General features: G+C 38.1%; 2 protein-coding genes across 3 annotated transcripts; both read left to right on the top strand.

The window, feature by feature from the left end:
* The first annotated feature begins 1,379 nt into the window (after positions 1–1,379).
* dnal4b (dynein, axonemal, light chain 4b) lies at positions 1,380–4,893 on the top strand. The gene is made up of 4 exons (XM_039691325.2): positions 1,380–1,524; positions 2,001–2,083; positions 4,099–4,182; positions 4,270–4,893. Exons 2-4 carry the CDS (start codon positions 2,012–2,014, stop codon positions 4,432–4,434), a joined length of 321 nt encoding a protein of 106 aa, XP_039547259.1. The 5' UTR covers positions 1,380–1,524; positions 2,001–2,011; the 3' UTR covers positions 4,435–4,893.
* A 3,143-nt stretch (positions 4,894–8,036) lies between these two features.
* Positions 8,037–17,893, top strand: fam20cl (family with sequence similarity 20 member C, like). Of its 2 annotated transcripts, none has more exons than XM_089116896.1 (11): positions 8,037–8,719; positions 8,795–9,175; positions 11,145–11,317; positions 11,628–11,706; positions 12,457–12,549; positions 16,192–16,307; positions 16,392–16,572; positions 16,894–17,003; positions 17,218–17,299; positions 17,404–17,463; positions 17,545–17,893. In XM_089116896.1, the coding sequence occupies exons 2-11, from the start codon at positions 8,799–8,801 to the stop codon at positions 17,792–17,794; spliced, it is 1,521 nt and encodes a 506-aa protein (XP_088973022.1). In that variant the 5' UTR covers positions 8,037–8,719; positions 8,795–8,798; the 3' UTR covers positions 17,795–17,893. The 2 variants fall into 2 exon arrangements, with proteins under 2 accessions (XP_088973022.1, XP_039547258.2); XM_039691324.2 differs by having other exon boundaries at positions 8,039–8,719; positions 11,142–11,317.
* The last annotated feature ends 104 nt before the right edge of the window (positions 17,894–17,997 follow it).

Here is a 17,997-nt window from a genome sequence, read left to right as displayed (position 1 = left end):
GTGCCGCAAAATCCGAACGCATACTGTATATCCTAACCCACAAATGGCTAGCTTAACACTATCCCTGAATATACCAAATTGGGATAGAGGAGAAAGTATTTAAAATCACACACTTTATTGCACTGTTGTAAAGTTTATCTGCTGTTAACGTTTAACCGCAGAGCTATAATTCATGCCTTTTATTTGTCTGAAATGGGGAATTAAAAACGTTTTTATAAGGTCAAGTAAGTGATTATTTTATAAAAAACGAGAGTACTGCAGTAGTGTAAATTATAATGTAATATAACATAACTGTAAACTCTTGCTGCAGGTCTCAGATCAGTGTGACAGTTATCTGGGCCAAACTCAGCAGCTGTGCAAAGAGCTTAATGCAGGTCAGTAAAAAGTGAGAGAAAACAACAAAGATGAATGCAGTGGGACAGATGTAGCATCTAGAGGGCAGTTTTCTGACACAGATGCTGTCTGCCCTCATAAAGTACTGAGCTTAAATGGATAGTTTACCAAAACAATTCTGTTTTCATTTACTTGTTGTGTGGATATGATATGTTAATATGCAGCATAAAGTTTTGGAATGACATGAAGGTAAGAAAATAATAACATAGCTTATATTCATTGTTGATAATGCTTTTACTGGCACATTGGCGGGGAAACCTGTCACTCACATGAGATCGACCAATAGCAAACCAGCTATCCAAACAATTAACCAAAAAACCAAGTCATTTGTTCAGAAGCCATTTCATTTAGATATAGGTCACATTGGGGAATTAAAGACAATCATAACTTCTGATTGATGTTGACTTATACATAACAGAAGAGATCCTTTGAATGTTTAAAGTAACCTTTTCCAGAATAGACCAATGAAATGATCATTATTTATTATTCAACGCCACAATAACAAGAGGTATTAGCCTGTGTTATTACTGTAACACCAGCTGCCAGACAAAGAAGTTAAATAATATTCTACATTACATGTTTTAATTGCTTTTGTGTTGTTTTAAGTTATTTCCAAAACTTTTATTTATAATTTTAAGTCTATAAACTATTGTTTCTTTTTTTTGCCAGTAAAGCATGGTTTTGCTTGCTATACAATGTATAAATGTGGATTGCAAATATCCAAATTCTTGTGAATTCGGTTTCTTAATAAAATTAAAAACATTGCTCAATGTATCTAGCCTTTTAATCTTTATCCTATTCCATACACCACAGTTTTCTTTCAAAATAATTCTTCCAAAATAATCTTGAGTAAATGCAATTAAAATAAAACAAATTCAAATTGTTCCATTTTCCCACAAACATTACGACATTACGAAATAAAAGAAAATCTCGACAATCGATAAAATACAGGTGCATGGCGTATTCTTGAACTCCTTGACCGACACGCCAAAGGACCAATCAAGATGAGCTTAATTTTGGGAGAGGCGGGGCTACGCTCTCAGCTGACGCGCAGGAGTGGTTGCCATGGTGGACATGTCTCCTTAGCGACGTCGGTTTAAGCTCATATAACTTGAGTTTTCTTTCACTACGGTACGTAAATGTCTCTTTACACCTTCCGGGTTCGTTTATATGCAACGTTATATGCTTGGGTAGTGAAACGACTCGTGGAAATAAAAGCTAGAGACCGAGCCAATCAAGTGAGCTAACAATGCTAACAAGCTAGCAGGTTCCCTAATATTATACTGTTTGCTTTCCAAAGCAAAGTCAGCTTCAGAAACGTGCTGAACTATTAGTAACCACCTTAAAATATGCTTCTATATTGCATTTGTATTGTTCAAATAGTATTATGGTATTAAATGTGTTATTTGGACAATGTAGAATGGTAAAATCATGCCAATAAACCCTTATAATAGAAATATCATTGTATTCTTTGAAGTACGTTTTCTGTTCTATGGTATAAAAATACCATGATATTAATGATACCACTGTTTCCCATACCCATCTTAGATTTATTAAAATATTTATGAATTCTGGTCTCTTACATCTGTTAATGTTTCCTCATCTAGAGCTAAACATCATGGCAGAGACAGTTGATGGCAAGAAGGACGAGGCAGACTATAAGAGACTACACAGCTTTCCTCTCATACGGGTAAAAACAAAAACTGTTGTCTAAATGGAATTGAATTTTTCTCAATCTCATTGTAATAGGTTCAAATTCTGGGCATGATTTTTTTCGTGGTGCAGCTTGTCAAATACAAATTTACCAAAAGTCACACTTGCCAAACCAGCAAAAAATCGTGTAACATTAATACTTCTCTCTCATAAATAAAAGAAAAGAAAATAGGAAACGCTTTACAATAAGGTCTCATTTGTTAACATTAGTTAATGTATAAACTAACATGAACTTTACAATGAGCAATATAGTAGGCCTATTTATTAATCTTTGTTAATGTTAGTAAATAAAAATAAGTCATTCTTTGTTTTTTCATGTTAGTTCTCACAGTGCATTAATGTTAAAATTAACATTAACTAAGATTAATAAATGCTGTAAAAGTATTATTAATACTTAGTTTGTGTTGACAATAGTTAGCCAATGAAACCTAATGGCAAAGTGTTTCCAAAAAACATTAGAAGTAGAACATTTGATGTATAAAATCACCATACAAATAATTTTTTTTCCACAAGTTATGAATATTATAAACAGTGGAAACTTCTCTCTGCCACTTGTGGAGCCTCTCACCCGCTTTTGATGTATTCGTACATCCCGCACAAACCATTTTTGCTAACTAGGTCTCCAGTATAACTGCTAGCCTACTTGCCGTTTAGACTAACTGTAACTCTTGGAGCATAGACCAGGCATAGACAGTAAAAGCTTTGGAGTCCCTTTTATGACGTCACACAATTGTGGGCGGTTGATTACATTATGTTTAGTATACTTTATGTATCTTTGTGAAAAATTTAACCTGCAATTTACGCTTTAAGAAAACATTTGAAAAAGACTGCAGCAGTTTTGTCAGAACCTCTAGTAAATTACGTTGTGTTTAGTTGTCTGTTCAGGATCATGGGAGAATCGCGCAACTCTACTGTCAATAGTACCCTCAGACAGTATGTGAGAAACTGGCATCACACAAAAAGGTTTTATTTTGTGTCTGTGCAGCTGCCTTTAACCATGAAATATGCGGGTCGAAACATCATAATTATAAAAATGTTGTACGCACATTCCACAATAGAGGGAATGCATTGACGTCACTTTCCCGCCGGAACAAGCCTGACTGAGTGGCAAAAGATCTGCTGCGTGACTGGATTTAATAGTGGAAACTGTGAAAATTCGACTAAAACGAACAATTTTATCAATTTAAACTAAATGTTGGACTCAAAATAGTGTTCCTTCCAACTTACTAAAGATCCAGTGATCCATGGATATTGACATGCAGCCAGGAATCATGTTGCCTGACATTTATGTTTGTCTGATTTCAACACCGGGGAAATAAAAGCAATATAGACCTAAACATAAAGCAAATTTCCCTGTGAACGTTTTTTATAAATACAATATAGGTCGGTCTAAATCTGGGTGATCACTTATATCAGTGTTATATAGCCTATATATATCATCATATCGTCCGTTTTTTCTTTTTTTTGGTCAGTGTTTATTAAAAAAACATCCAATAATGCAGAATATACAATGATAAATATTTAATTGATGAGTTGTTAATATATATAACACTACAAAATATATGGGTATGGTTTTACAGCTAAATTCAGCATATTGACACAAAATGATAACTACAAATCCACCTTTTGCTGACTGGAGTCCAGTTGTTTCTGTGAATTGCAGCGATCCATTTGCTCCTCTTTCTAGCAGTCTGTAAAAATATACCTCTGATTTTTTTGTCAAATCTAGTTGTACAGTCAATCGCAAAGCTCTTTCCCACTTTATATGTGTTGTGTTTGTTTTTCGCGGCATTCACGCTAATAACAAATACAGCCGGTCAGTCTTTTTGCCACTCGCTGTGAGTAACTTCAGGCACTCCGGCCGACGGTGACGTCACACGCATAAACTCTACACGTCAGAGTGTCGTCAAATCACAAAACTTCAAGAAAAATATCAAACCACCAAAAATCGATGTGGGTCAAATTGAGCCGCTACATATATTCCCTCCACAGCACACAGATATGCCTGAGGAGATGCGGGTGGAAACCATGGAGCTCTGCGTTACGGCGTGCGAGAAGTTTGCCTCTAATAATGAGGTTAGCTCACATTCCCATCTAGAAGAAGTAGTTGAGATATTAATAAGATCTCCTTTGTGATTCCTAACGTTATTTCCTGCTCAACAGAGCGCCGCTAAAATGATTAAGGAGTCAATGGATAAGAAGTTTGGGAACTCTTGGCATGTGGTGATTGGCGAGGGCTTTGGTTTCGAAATTACACACGAAGTGAAGAATCTTCTTTACATGTTCTTCGGTGGAAGTCTGGCGGTGTGCGTATGGAAGTGTTCCTAACATTTTTCATGTGCTTTCTGACTTTATAATGAATGTGCCACAAGTATTTATATGTTTCTTTATTGTTTGATTATATATCCTGTACTGAACAGGGTGCATCATTTTGTACATTGCATTTTTAGTGTAGCATTTTTTTGTTTTCATCTTCATATTAACAGTTGGCTGGCAGGCCATCTGTGGGTTTTATTGTCCATCTCTGCCATTCTTTTTCTCCATCTGTCTCCTTTCTGTCCGTCCTGTTTATCATTTCTATTCCTTCCATTTTTTATGAATGGATAAAGTATTTTTCTAAGACAAAATACTATTTTTTTAATTAATATGTGAATACGTATGATCTGTTTTGAATACTTCCGATATTTTATAAGAGTTGTACATTTTGTACAGCTGCAATGTGTGTTTGTTTTTATTAATGACTATTATGTCATTGTCTTGTGTAATAAAACCCCAATAGAAGTGAAACTCTTTTGTACCTTTTTATCTTACACTCTTAAAGGGTTAGTTCACCCAAAAATGAAAATTCTGTCAGTATTTACTCACCCTCATGTTGTTCCAACCCCGTAAGACCTTCGTTCATCTTCGGAACACAAATTAAGATATTTAAGATATTAAGATCGCTCCTGCATACAGTCCATAGGCTTCTTGAGGGACTGGCTCTTGCTGTCCTCGAAAAGTCATTAAAGACATCGTTAAAATAGTCCAAGTGACTACAGGGGCTCAATCTTAAGTTTATCAAATGACGAGAACACTTTTGCGCGCAAAAAAACAACAAAAATAACGACTTTATTTCAACTATTCGTTTATTTCTCCCTCTGCGCGAGTCAGGTTACTAGTTTAATAGCGTAAGCTTCTGTTATTGTACGTCACACGCATCACACACACATGACTAGCGTCGGCCAATAGTGAGCCTACGTGTGACGTAGCTCTACGCAATCACACTACGTTAACTGAATTACAGGCTCATGGAGAAGGAAGTGAATAGTTGAAATAAAGTCGTTATTTTTGTTGTTTTTTTTGCGCACAAAAGTGTTCTCGTCGTTTGATAAACTTAAGATTGAGCCCCTGTAGTCACTTGGACTATTTTAACGATGTCTTTAATGACTTTTCGGGGACAGCAAGAGCCAGTCCCTCAAGAAGCCTATGGACTGTATGCAGGAGCGATCTTAATATCTTAAATATCTTAATTTGTGTTCCGAAGATGAACGAAGGTCTTACGGGGTTGGAACAACATGAGGGTGAGTAAATACTGACAGAATTTTCATTTTTGGGTGAACTAACCCCTTAAGGGAGGCTTTTTGCACCATAAGTTATAATTTTATAACTTCTTATAAATTCTTTGAATGAACAACATCTTAAAAATGTAAAGAACCGTTTTCCACTATAAAGAACCTTTTGTAGAATGATAAACATTCCATTGATGTTGATGGTTCTTCATGGAACCAAAGTGGCAATAAAGAACCTTTATTTTGAAGAGTCCACTTAACTTAAAATGACAGAAAAGTAAGCCATCCCTGGAAAACTTCCCCAACAGTACTTTTAAATGGTTGTCAATGGAGAAAAATACCATTATCCTTTGGTCAGAACCACATCCTGTGTCGGGCGATATAAGTGGTTTTAAAGAGCATGGGTTCAAATGTTGAGTTGTCGAGGCTCATTTTATTGACACATTATTGCACAAGGGAGTGTAGAAATCTGGCTTAGAGCATCTGTTTACACACACACACACACACACACACACACTGACCTGCTGTCAGATCACCCTGCCCTCCTTCCCATATCCACACAGTAACCTTTCTTTGCTCACCTTTTTTAGACCTACAGCAAAAGTACATCCACTTGTGCATCAGGTATAGCACATTATTCTTAAGTAATAATTAACCAAATTTTGTCATCATTTACGAACGTCATGCTTCTGTGGAGCACAACAAACAGACATTTAGCAGAATGTTCAGGCTGCTCTTTTACTTTCAATGAAAGTGCATGGGCACAGGTGCTGTCAAGCTTAATAAATATATATTAGGGCTCTGACGATTAATCGCGATTAATCGCATCCAAAATAAAAGTTTGTGTTTACATAATATATGTGGGTGGACCGTGTATAATTTTGTGTAAATACACACACATGCGTGTATATTTAAGAAATATTTGCATGTATACTTTATATATATTACTACAAAATTAATATTAGACAAAAATATAAATATTTGATATATTGATAAAACATTTTTATTAAATATATACATGCATACGTGTGTATTTATATATACAAAATAATTATACACACTGCACACACACAAATATTATGTAAACACAAACTTTATATATATATATGTTTTTTTTCATATATATATATATATATATATATATATATATATATATATATATATATGTGTATATGTATGTTGCTTATTTTACTGTATAATATTTCCAAATCTGTTTTTTCGCAAGTAAAAGCTATAAATTACTAAAATATATGATGAAAACAGTAAAAGGATTTATATTTTTGATAGTCAAAGATTGGTATATTAACATTATATCACTTAAAGAAATATACGGTTATGATTTGTACAATTGCAGGCACCAATATGATCCCGTAATACTGGAAAAAAAACATTGTTTGGGTTTGTAAGAAGGTAATATGCCTGCCATATTATCAAACCACAGTCAATCTTTTGGTCTGCAGCACTTAATGAAAACAGCCTCCCACACTCTAAACAACTTTGATTTAATTGTTTGGCCTTCTGGCGTCTCCCTTTTGATCAGCTTCATTTTAAAACTGTTACTTAGCAACCCAGAAAAAACCGTCCACTTATACAGGGTGCTGAATGAGAACTAATTCTAAATGTGAACATGAACTTCTGTGTCACTATATGTATCATCATTGGCTTAGACGCCATAAACTTTGACTTCAGATTTCTGATTGCAAGCCATGATGCAAGATTAACAAACATGCAGATTTGATCGCAAAAGCACCATGTGGTGTGAGCTGTTCTTCTGCTGGGGCACGATTAGATGTGAATGTGGTTAATGTGGGCGCATGTGTGCTTGAGAGATGCACATGCCGATTTGTGTCAGAGTTACAATGGTGAGGAGGTCCCCCATCAGATATAGGTTGAGATTATGAGACCCAAAAGAGCATTTGTGCACCTGTCTCACCTGATTTGGAATGGTCTAGTAGACTTTGGTTTGTACTCTACATGGCGGTTTAAATGCATATAATATATGCATTTAAAAAGCATATAACAGGGAATACTGGGGGAAATGAAGGAGCAACATTTCATAATTTGTTTGTTTAGTCCAACCAAGGATTTTTTATTTTTTTTTGCCTGCTTTTTTATTATCAAGAATGTAAATTGTTTAAAAAAATTGGACAAACAAATAGTTGAAAATAAAAGATAAAGAATAATACACAATAAAATAGAAATATTTTATTACATGTTCACTGTTTTATTCTAATTTTAATATTAATATTTTCTTAAAATATTTTGTTATTATTTTTAACTGTTTTTTTAAATAAAATTTGTTTATTTCTATAATTATCAAAAAAAATTTTGTTTATAAAAACTTAATGCACAACAAAACAAAATACTGAAAATATATATTTTTTAAGTTTTATTTTATTGTCAATATAAATAGCATTGTCTTAGCGTTGTCTGATTTGCTATACTACTGTAGATGGAATTGGATAATTTGTTATTAAATAGTTTCTTGTATAAAATCTTTTCCTTACCTTTTTGCTTCTTGGCACACAGAAAAAAAAAATCCTTCCCACATCATTATATTTTTGCATTGCATGATCTATTGAGTGTATTAATGGCAAAAATCTATGAATAATTCACTATGAATGTCAGAAATATATAAAATTTGATTCAAGTTTACGTTTTCATGGCCAAACCCCCAACATTTGGTATCACTGTAAAGCCTCTGTAAGATACTCATGGCCTTAAAATACAATACATAATCGTCTTCATGAATTCCTTCATAAATGTGACCAAACAACTTTCAACTTTGGTAAAAAGTGGCACAGTTTGCCCCGCTCTCCCTTAACAGTCAATTCAGGTTCTTCTGAGTAGAGAATACACTACAACCCTGATGTGTGCTAGACATTGCAGGGGGGAAAGTAAACACGTCCATTCAGATCAGCCTAACCTGGCACCTCTCCTTTGTAATGTTTGAGAGAAACAGAGAGTGCAAGGTAACAAACAGGGGAATGAAGGTCTAAAGGACAAACCAAGCTTCCTTTTAGTCCAGGCATACGGAGACGAAAACACCTTAATCTGGAAGCCGGGTATGTTTTGCTCTATATTCTATACTACAGACGACTGTAGAGTTGAAATTAATTACCTTTGCCATCTCATTTCAGTACAATGCGAGTATGCACACGTCGACGTTCACAGACATTGCGTATGTGGCTATTAATTGTCTTCCTGAGTCTGCATTTGCTTGTGGTTTCACTTGTCCTGTCAACATACCACACTACTTGTGAGCCCCGCTCACACCCTGACATCCGGACCTCCATCAGCTTCTTCGTCCAGAATACATCTACTTCAACAAACACAATGGCTACTGCAGAAAGTGACACCCTGGAGGAGGAAACAGACAGCACAGTAGATGACCTTGCCAAACTGGAGGCTCTGTACTCCCATCCACTGTATAATACTCCCACCCCATCTGTGCCTGAAGGTGATTGGCTGCTGAAAGTCCGAACGGAAAAAAAAGAGGAAGGGAGTAGCATACAGCAGTGGTGAGGAATTTATTACATAATTTATTTTTATTATTTTTGGCTACATGTGGTTTTGCTTGTTCTTCTAATCCAGGCTATGTTGTAAAACCTATTGTAAATCATAGTGATCTTTTCGATGCTACGGTTTACACCTGGTATTAAAATGCGTTTTGTTTGATTGGATCACAAGTAGACGAGGGAGACATATTCCCGTTTACAACATGTTTTAATCTGTCTATTTTGTCCACTTGCGACCACTTCTGTCCTGATTTTTTTTTTGACGAAAAGATGAAAGATGAAAAACATCATCTTTCGTTTCTGCTTTGATAACCATAAGACATCAGATTAGAAATCAGGAATGGTGAGAGAACATTGTGCTTGGTACTTTTTTCGTCTTCAAACCAAATTTGGGTTTCAGCCGGTAAAGTTTAAATCCTGCCTGGCTAGCACATAATGTTTATGCATTAGGTTAGTAGGGGAGAGGAAACTGTTAGAACACATTCGACCACATTAGCATTTTCTCTATGAAAGCAATCCAATCAGATGCGTTTTCAACTACTTCTGAAAGTGGTCGGAAGTGGACAAGCTCAAAACTTTTTTTTTTTGAGCCGTAAATTGCCCTTTACACATGCATTTAGCATTGTCCACTAATACGATTGACCAAACTGCTTCTTAAGCTGTAAACAGGGCCAATGATTCAGATATAACTTGTTCACAAATCAGTCTGTATCAAGATAACCACGACCGAAAACGCACTAAACTTTTGCGTAAACTTATCTCAATGCATTTTGAGCTATCTGCGTGTATGCGTGTATGTCTACGCCATTAACGTCCGAGTGATTCCGTGTGTCTGTACACGCCGTCAAATGTCCGCATGAAACGAAGCAAAATGTAGATCTACATCTGGGGAGTGATCTTTTTTTGTTCCTAGGATGGTAAGGGAACAGTCATAAATGCCATTAACCCCAGTGACGGTTAGGTTTAGGGACGGGGTTAAGGTAAGTCATATATTTATATATACAGTAATATAACGTTAAGTCAACGGCGTTGATAAACACGCTAAAAAGCGATTATGCGTCTTGATAGCATGCAAAAAATGGAAATACGAATTGGCGTGTCATACACACGCTACTTCATGAGATCAGTCTGGAAAACATTAAATTTGGTGTGATACAGCATCCTGTCCTCTAGATGTCAGTTTAATGTCCTTTGTGCATAATTACTTGGTGCACCTTAAAGGAGTAGTTCACTTTAAAAAAAAAACTTTTGCTGATAATTTACTCACCCCCATGTCATCCAAGATGTCCATATCTTTCTCTCTTCAGTCGAAAAGAAATTAAGGTAACCAAACGGTTCAAGGTCCAAAAGACACTTTCAGTGCAAACTGCAAACTGTTTAAAGGCTTTAAACGATTCCAGACGATGAATAACGGTCTTATCAAGTGAAACGATCGCTCATTTAATAAATAAATAACAAAGTTTAAGTTTTAATGCTTGCCTTGCTCTGTTCTGTGTGACTCTCCTGTTTGAACTCGTTCATCAAAATGAACAAATCTTTTTCTGAGTCAATTCATTCGTTTTATTCGTTGAATGAACCAAATGACTCGGAAAAAGATTTGTTCATTTTGATGAATGAGTTTAAACTGGAGAGTCACACAGAACAGAGCAAGGCAAGCATTTGAGTTTATAAAACTTAAACTTATATGAGCGATCGTTTCGCTTGTTAAGACCCTTATCCTTTGAACAGTTTGCAGTTTGCACTGAAACTGTCTTTTGGACCTTGAACCATTTGGTTCCCAGTGAAGTGCATTATATAGAGAAAAATCCTGGAACCTTAATTTCTTTTCGACTGAAGAAAGAATGATATGGATATCTTGGATGACATGGGGATGAGTAAATTATTAGCAAAAGTTTTTTTAAAAGTGAACTACTCCTTTAAATTATGACTGCTGTACAGTCAAAAACCCACAAGTGATTCGCATTCTTAGGAGGAGTGCTAATGAGGACGGCTATGATCCTATTCTCTGGAACGCCAGTGCTGTGACGCATCCGCCTTGGCTCCGGTTTCACCTTGGTATATCTCGGTGGGAGATGTATCAGCACAATGATCCCATCCTGTCAGCGCTGACTCAGCAACTGGCCACCCACCGCATCGTCAGTGCAGGTAGGTGACCTTAAATTTGGCAAGGCAAGGCCTTTATATGAGAAAGAAGGAGGAAAGAGGATTAAATGTGTATAGACGTTTCCACCTTCCAGTAATGTAATAAGTAAATTGTGAGACAAAGTTTAAGGTAAAATCCAAAATTCAAAATTTTGAAGTCAATTGTCAGACATGAAATTATGAGAAATAAACAAATGCAGTTGTGAGATACAAAATGAATACTACATTTGAGAAATAAAGATGCAAATATGAAAATAAAGTTGTAATTGTGAGAAATGAAGTCTCATTTACAGGTTTTTATGGTACTTTTCAGTGCAAAAATCAGGTGGGACACAGCTGAAGTTGGTGATGTCATTTCGTAATTATGGACAGGCACTCTTCAAACCCATGAAGTAAGACCCAATCATGTGCATTTTAATATAACAAGTCATTGTATTTGTGTTTTTGTGTATGTATGAGTATAGTTTAAGTTACTGTTTGATAGAGACTTTTTCTATTTACTTGTCAAGTCAAGTCATCCTCATTTATATAGCGCTTTTAACAATGTAGATTGTTTCAAAGCAGCTCTACAGAGATAAACTTAATATAATTTAAGGTAACATAACAGATAATGCGTTTTTGCATTGCACTACACTACTTTTCCATTGTTTTTTTTAACATAAACAAGTGATAGAAAGACATTGTGCTTGTGTCTTTTGCAGCATTTCACACATGACACGTAGGTTAAAATAAATTTGCACTTTTTAAATTTCATTTCCCTGTCTCACATTTTTAAATGGAAAAATGGGTCCTGTGTGAACCGGCACCAAGCAGAATTTAAAAAAATGAAACCCAGTGCAGTGAGTTATAGAAATATATATATATATATATATACATATACATATACATATATATATATATATATATATATATATATATAAAAACTTAAATGGCACTTTTTTTCGAATGTTGTGTCAAGTGCAACACTAAAACACTGAAAAATTAAATGAAAAACAATGGCAATGCAGTGCAGTGAAATGCAAAATTGTGCAATGGTTGTTCTATTGAACTATTTAACGAGCCCTAAGACATTGTAAGAAAACAGTAAAGTAGCACAGATTATTATATTAATTTAATTAAAAATCATTCTCGTTCAACTGAAGACAGGAACGACAGGAGGAGACCAATGTGAATCTGTATTATTTCTCTGACTTTGAGAGGCACAATGCTGAGATCGCAGCCTTCCACCTGGACAGGTAAGAGAGACTGTTTATTACATGGACAGCCATATAATTAATTTGTAAGTGAATTGTTTTTATGAGTCAGTTCTTTTCAGTGAATCAGTCACAGTTCACAAATCACTCTGAATGAATACTTCAGTAGGGAACATTACTTAGTTCCCTATCTGTCAATCACGTTCAACGTTACGTCAGAAGTGAACTGACGAATTGAGATCTAACCTGAGATCCCAATCACCTTTGAGGTTAAACAAAACAAACCAATGGTCATTGGGAAGCAAGATCTACATTTCAAACCCTGCCCCCACGAAGTTTGTATATAAGGATGCACGCTGCACTTGCTCATTAAAGCTTTCGCTTCGGAGCTGAAAGTTTCATTGATTCTGCTCTGCAATCATCTTGTACTAGTGTTCTTCAAACCCAGAAGAAGAGCTACTGACAGTGTTGGTATGATGGCACGTCAGTGGTGGTAACCATTTAAAGAGACATTTCCTCTGCATTCATTGGAGTCTAAAAAAGTACTTTCTCTGCATTCATTGCATTTGAAAGCGTCTTGGTTACGTATGGTAACCCTCGTTCCCCGAGGTTCCCCAGGAACTGGCGTACGTCAGAGATGCTGACAAATAGGGGATCTCACTTGAGAGACCAATCCACTTCGTGTGTAAACAGCTGCTGTGCATCGCGGTGTAGCATCGTGAGAGGTAGGGTATCACCAAAGTGTGGGTTGCTTCACAAATCGAGTCAAGACAGAGATCACTAGATCACTGAAGTCACTGGTTTCTTTTTAATAATCACCTCAAAACTCCAACACTTTTTGAACCAAAACTCTCTTCCAGGTTCTCTTTATGGTCTCTAACAAAAAAACAGCCAGTCTCTCTGTTCTCAGCTCATTAACAGCTTTTCTCCTTCACTCGCAACAGTTGTGTCCCCACTGCTAAAGAACCTGGTAACTGTAGTCCGGGACCAAGTGGTCATCATCGTTTGTAGTCCCCATGCTGCAACCACCTAGACAGCACATACCTTGCCTCTGTGACATACCCTCTCATGATGCCACAGCGGTGAGAGCATATAAAGAGCAGCAGGTGTATTGCATATTTGTTTTTTGCTGAGGAGCCTGCTTGAGCTTGAGCCATACAACTGTGACTCAGCCAGCAACTGTGACGTTGGGACGGACATCTCCATTCCCTCCTTGGGAAACAATTTAGTCTCCTCGCTCCTCTCAGGAACCTGACTATCAGGTCATGCTTTCCCAATGACTTACCTTCAACTGCGTCATGATGTGTGGCAATAGTGACAACATACACTTTGAGGGTGGAGGGAGACAGCCTTCGCTCCAACCCATCTTGCAGGAATGACACCACTCAACAAACAGGTTCCACTTTAGTGCATAGAGGCACCTTGTTGGGGTGACTCTAGCAGAAGTGATGGTGTCTACCAACGCCTGGGGTGCTATAGAGTGCCCCATCTCTGAGAAAGTAGGTCCTTCCTCAGAGGAATGGGCCATGGAGTACTGTCGTGAGGAGCATGAGTTCTGGGAACCAGGTCCGGTTGGGCCAGTATGGCACAACTATTAAGACCTGCTCCTATTCCTCCCTGACTTTGCAAGACTTTGAGTCTGTGCGAGAAGACTCACTGGGGGTAACGCATACTTGCGTAGGCCCTGGGGTCAGCTGTGCACCAGAGCATCCATGCCAAGGGTCCACTTGGACAGGGGGAAAAACAACTGGCAATGGGTCAAGTTTGGAGAGGCAACAGATCTACCTGTGCAGCTCTGAATAAGTCCCATATCAACTGGATCGCCTGGGGAAGGAAATGCCAGTCTCCTGGAAGCATAGGCTGTCGTGAGAGCTCGTCAGCTACACGATTGGGCATGCCAGGGATATGAATAGCATTAAGCTACCTCAGATGCTTCTGACATGGGCTGCGCTCGCGCAATTGACCCAAGTCTCACGCTCTCACGCCACACCCCCAATTTCTCATGCTGAAGTTTCAGCCTGGTCGGTCAAATCCCTGAGAGATGAGTTTATCGATATATCTACCCGTTGAGCCACTCGTGATCAACTAGTTATACAGCAAATATCCCGTAATCTAGAGCGAGCGTGCATGCGAGACAGATATTGTGGTCCAAACTGCAGCAGAGAGGTAAGCGACCGAGAGACCTTGCGTGTGCAGACAGCAGGTACATGAAGCTCATATGACGCAACCCGAGTGGCACTGCAGCTGTGGATACCATATGCCCAATGAGCCTCTGAAAATTTTTCAGTGGGACCGCTGTCTTGTTCTTGATAGTACTCAAGTATTTCAACACTGAACAGACATCTCAACTCCATACTGTGAAAATAGATCCTCTGCACTAGGGAGAGTTTGCTCTTTTGCTCTTTTCCCAGTTGACCCAAAGTCCCAACAGGCTGAGCACCATGTCCTTATATTCACACAACTGATCAGGAGACTGAGCCAGAATCAGCCAGTCGTCGAGATTGTTGAGAATGCGAATGCCATGTCCTCTGAGTGGAACAATGGCTGTCTCCATGACTTTCTTAAAGACACACGGCGACAGGGATGGACCGAAGGGTAGGACTTTGTACTGATATGCACATCCCTTGAACGCAAAGTGCAGGAAAGGTCTGTGTCGAGGGAGAATCGAGACATGAAAGTACGTATCCTCCAAATTGATCGCTGCAAACCAATCTTGGGGACGGATGTTTACGAAAATGTGTTTCTGCGTTAACATCTTGAACGGGAGCTTTTACAGGGCCTGACTCAAGGTTCGCAAGTCCATGATTGGCCAAAAGCCACCCCCTTTCTTTTGTACAATGAAGTAGGGACTGTAGAACCCTGTCTTCATATTGGCTGGAGGGACCAGCTCGATCATGTCCTTTACTAGGAGGGCGCCGGGCGAACTGAATCGGATAGCCGAGTCTGATGGTATGGATGAGCCAGCTCCAAGACACCGTGCGGGACCAACGGGACTACGGATGTTACCGGAGGGGAGCAGCGAGGTGAAACACATGGACTCTACTTGGGAGGCACTAAGGCAGCCTGAAGTGGAGTCTGAGTGTGCTGTGCAACACTACCTGGTTCCAGGGTGTGGCATAGGGTGCGTGGGAAGGCCTGGTGCGGCCCCGATACGGGCATTGCTGCCCACTGGTGATAGGGGGGACAGGAGTGGCAAGGCATGGAAGCGTCGCTCACTGCCATCTGTGTCTACTTGAGACCCAGAGATAGAGAAGCTGCCCTTACTGAGAATATGTGTACAAAAGTAAACAAAAGATTCTCTTCCCATCCCTCCACCAGGGAAGAGCAGCTGACTATTGACTCTCAGTCAATAAATAAGAAAAGAACTTACTTATTTATTTGAAAAAGGATTGGAATAAGGATTGGAATTGTGTTGTAAATTTAAAAGTAATGTGTTACTTTACTGGTTAGATAGTTTTAGCAAGTTACATAATCCGATTCATAGTTAAAGTATTCTGATGATGATTACTTGTAATGTGATACCACCACACTGGAAAGAAGATCACTTGACAATAAAATTACAGCTATTTAAAACTGTTTACCTTTGTATATTTTCTGCTATTTTACATAAAACAAGTTTTAGTAGACATTATACTGAACATTCTGCATTCAATTCTGAACATAACTCTTTTCTTTCACATTAAGGATACTGGGTTTCAGGAGGATCCCTCCAGTGGTTGGGAGGCTTATTAATATAAAAAAAGAGATCAAAGATATCACCACTGATCATAGACTGGTCTCAACATTTTTCACGTCCCCAGGTTCGTCCCACTTGACTCCTCTCCATCACTTCCTCTGAAGAATGGTGTATTTGTAAGTCACCATCTGTCTTTCTCTTTCTACAGTGGGGAATATGTGTTTTTACGGCCAGTGTTCCTATTACTGCTCCACGGAGCATGCTATCTGTGGGCGTCCCGTCATGATTGAGGGGTCTTTGGCTGCTATGCTGCCAGACCCGTCGTTGGCACAGCGCCGCACGTGGAAGAACCCCTGGAAGCGGTCCTACAGCCGGAGCAGTCTGGCTCTGTGGGTGGAGTGTGTTTGTGTTATTTAAAAGGATAGTTAATCCAAAAATAAACACTTTGTCATCATTTCCTCACCCTCAGGACATTCTAAATCTTTATGATTCTTCTATTGAACACAAAATAAGACATTTTGGACATTTTTGGTATTTTCTTTTCTAATACAGTGAAAGTGAATGGGGTGCGGTCCAAAGTTGTTTTCTGGACCCATTTGACTTTCAAAGTTTCTTTTTTACCTTCGTCTTTGTTGTTGTTTTTGCAAATATTTAGTGTAATTCACAATTGAGGAACCATAGTGGCTAACCAATGATTATTTCTGTAACAGTTGGGAAACAGATACCAACTACTGTGACTCAGTAAAAAAGTCTCCTCCCTACGACCGAGGCACTCGATTGGTGGATCTGATTGACATGAGCATTCTCGACTTTCTCATGAGTGAGTAATGGATCAGTTAAGATAACTCAAGGGTGAACACTTACAAAAAAGTATTATAGTTTTCTTTGTATATCACAGGAAAACCATGTTTTTGGACTCAAACCATGAAATTCTTTGAAATACCTAGCTTTCATTGAGTTGATGTAAGCCATCATACTACTCTCTTTTTTTAAATCATCATGATTTCCTGATACTTTCCATCTACCATCTTCAGGTAACATGGATAGGCACCACTATGATACATTTCAGAAGTTTGGCAATGACACATTTCTCATACACTTGGACAATGGAAGAGCGTGAGTATTCAAAATCAGGAGTCCAAGAGGTTTTCTGACAAAGTTTTGTTTGGCTCAGTTTGATTGGGCGTGATGCTTCTGTGTGGGACTTATGTGTATTGTAGGTTTGGACGTCACTCCAAAGATGAACCTTCTATATTGGCTCCTATTGTGCAGTGCTGCAGGTAGAGTGAACATATTATAAGTAACAATTTAAAGGGGTTGTTTTTATTATCAGCTTCTTATTTCCTCGTTCTTTCCCTCAGAATACGTCGTTCCACCTTACTTCGTTTACATCTGCTCTCTCTCCCGATGTATCGGTTGAGCGATGTCATGCGTGCATCTTTGTCTCAGGATCCCCTTACAGCAGTGGCACCCCTCCTTACTGAGCCACATCTTTTGGCCCTTGACCGTCGCCTGGCAACAGTCATTCAAACCATCCAAGACTGTCTGGTGCAGCATCAACATCTCAGTGATGTCATATATGATGACATCACTGATTACCCTGGGGATTGATGTGATATTATTTAGATCTATGTTGTGTTGTATAACAAATCAATGACACATTATAGGGTTTTAAATTAATGTTAAATAAAGTGGATTATTACCATCTGCGACCAGTTGCTTGTTGCATGATTTGAGACAAAATTGAAAACGAAATGTTTGCAAGTGACGTATAAATCATGAATATTATATAAGTACCAAACTCTCAGAGTCAG

The sequence above is a fragment of the Pimephales promelas genome, chromosome 2 (genome assembly GCF_988280905.1).
Source record: "Pimephales promelas chromosome 2, fPimPro1.hap1.1, whole genome shotgun sequence".
Taxonomy (NCBI): domain Eukaryota; kingdom Metazoa; phylum Chordata; class Actinopteri; order Cypriniformes; family Leuciscidae; genus Pimephales; species Pimephales promelas.
The sequence above is the reverse complement of the archived record's forward strand: the minus strand, read 5'-3'. Positions and strand labels throughout refer to the sequence as shown.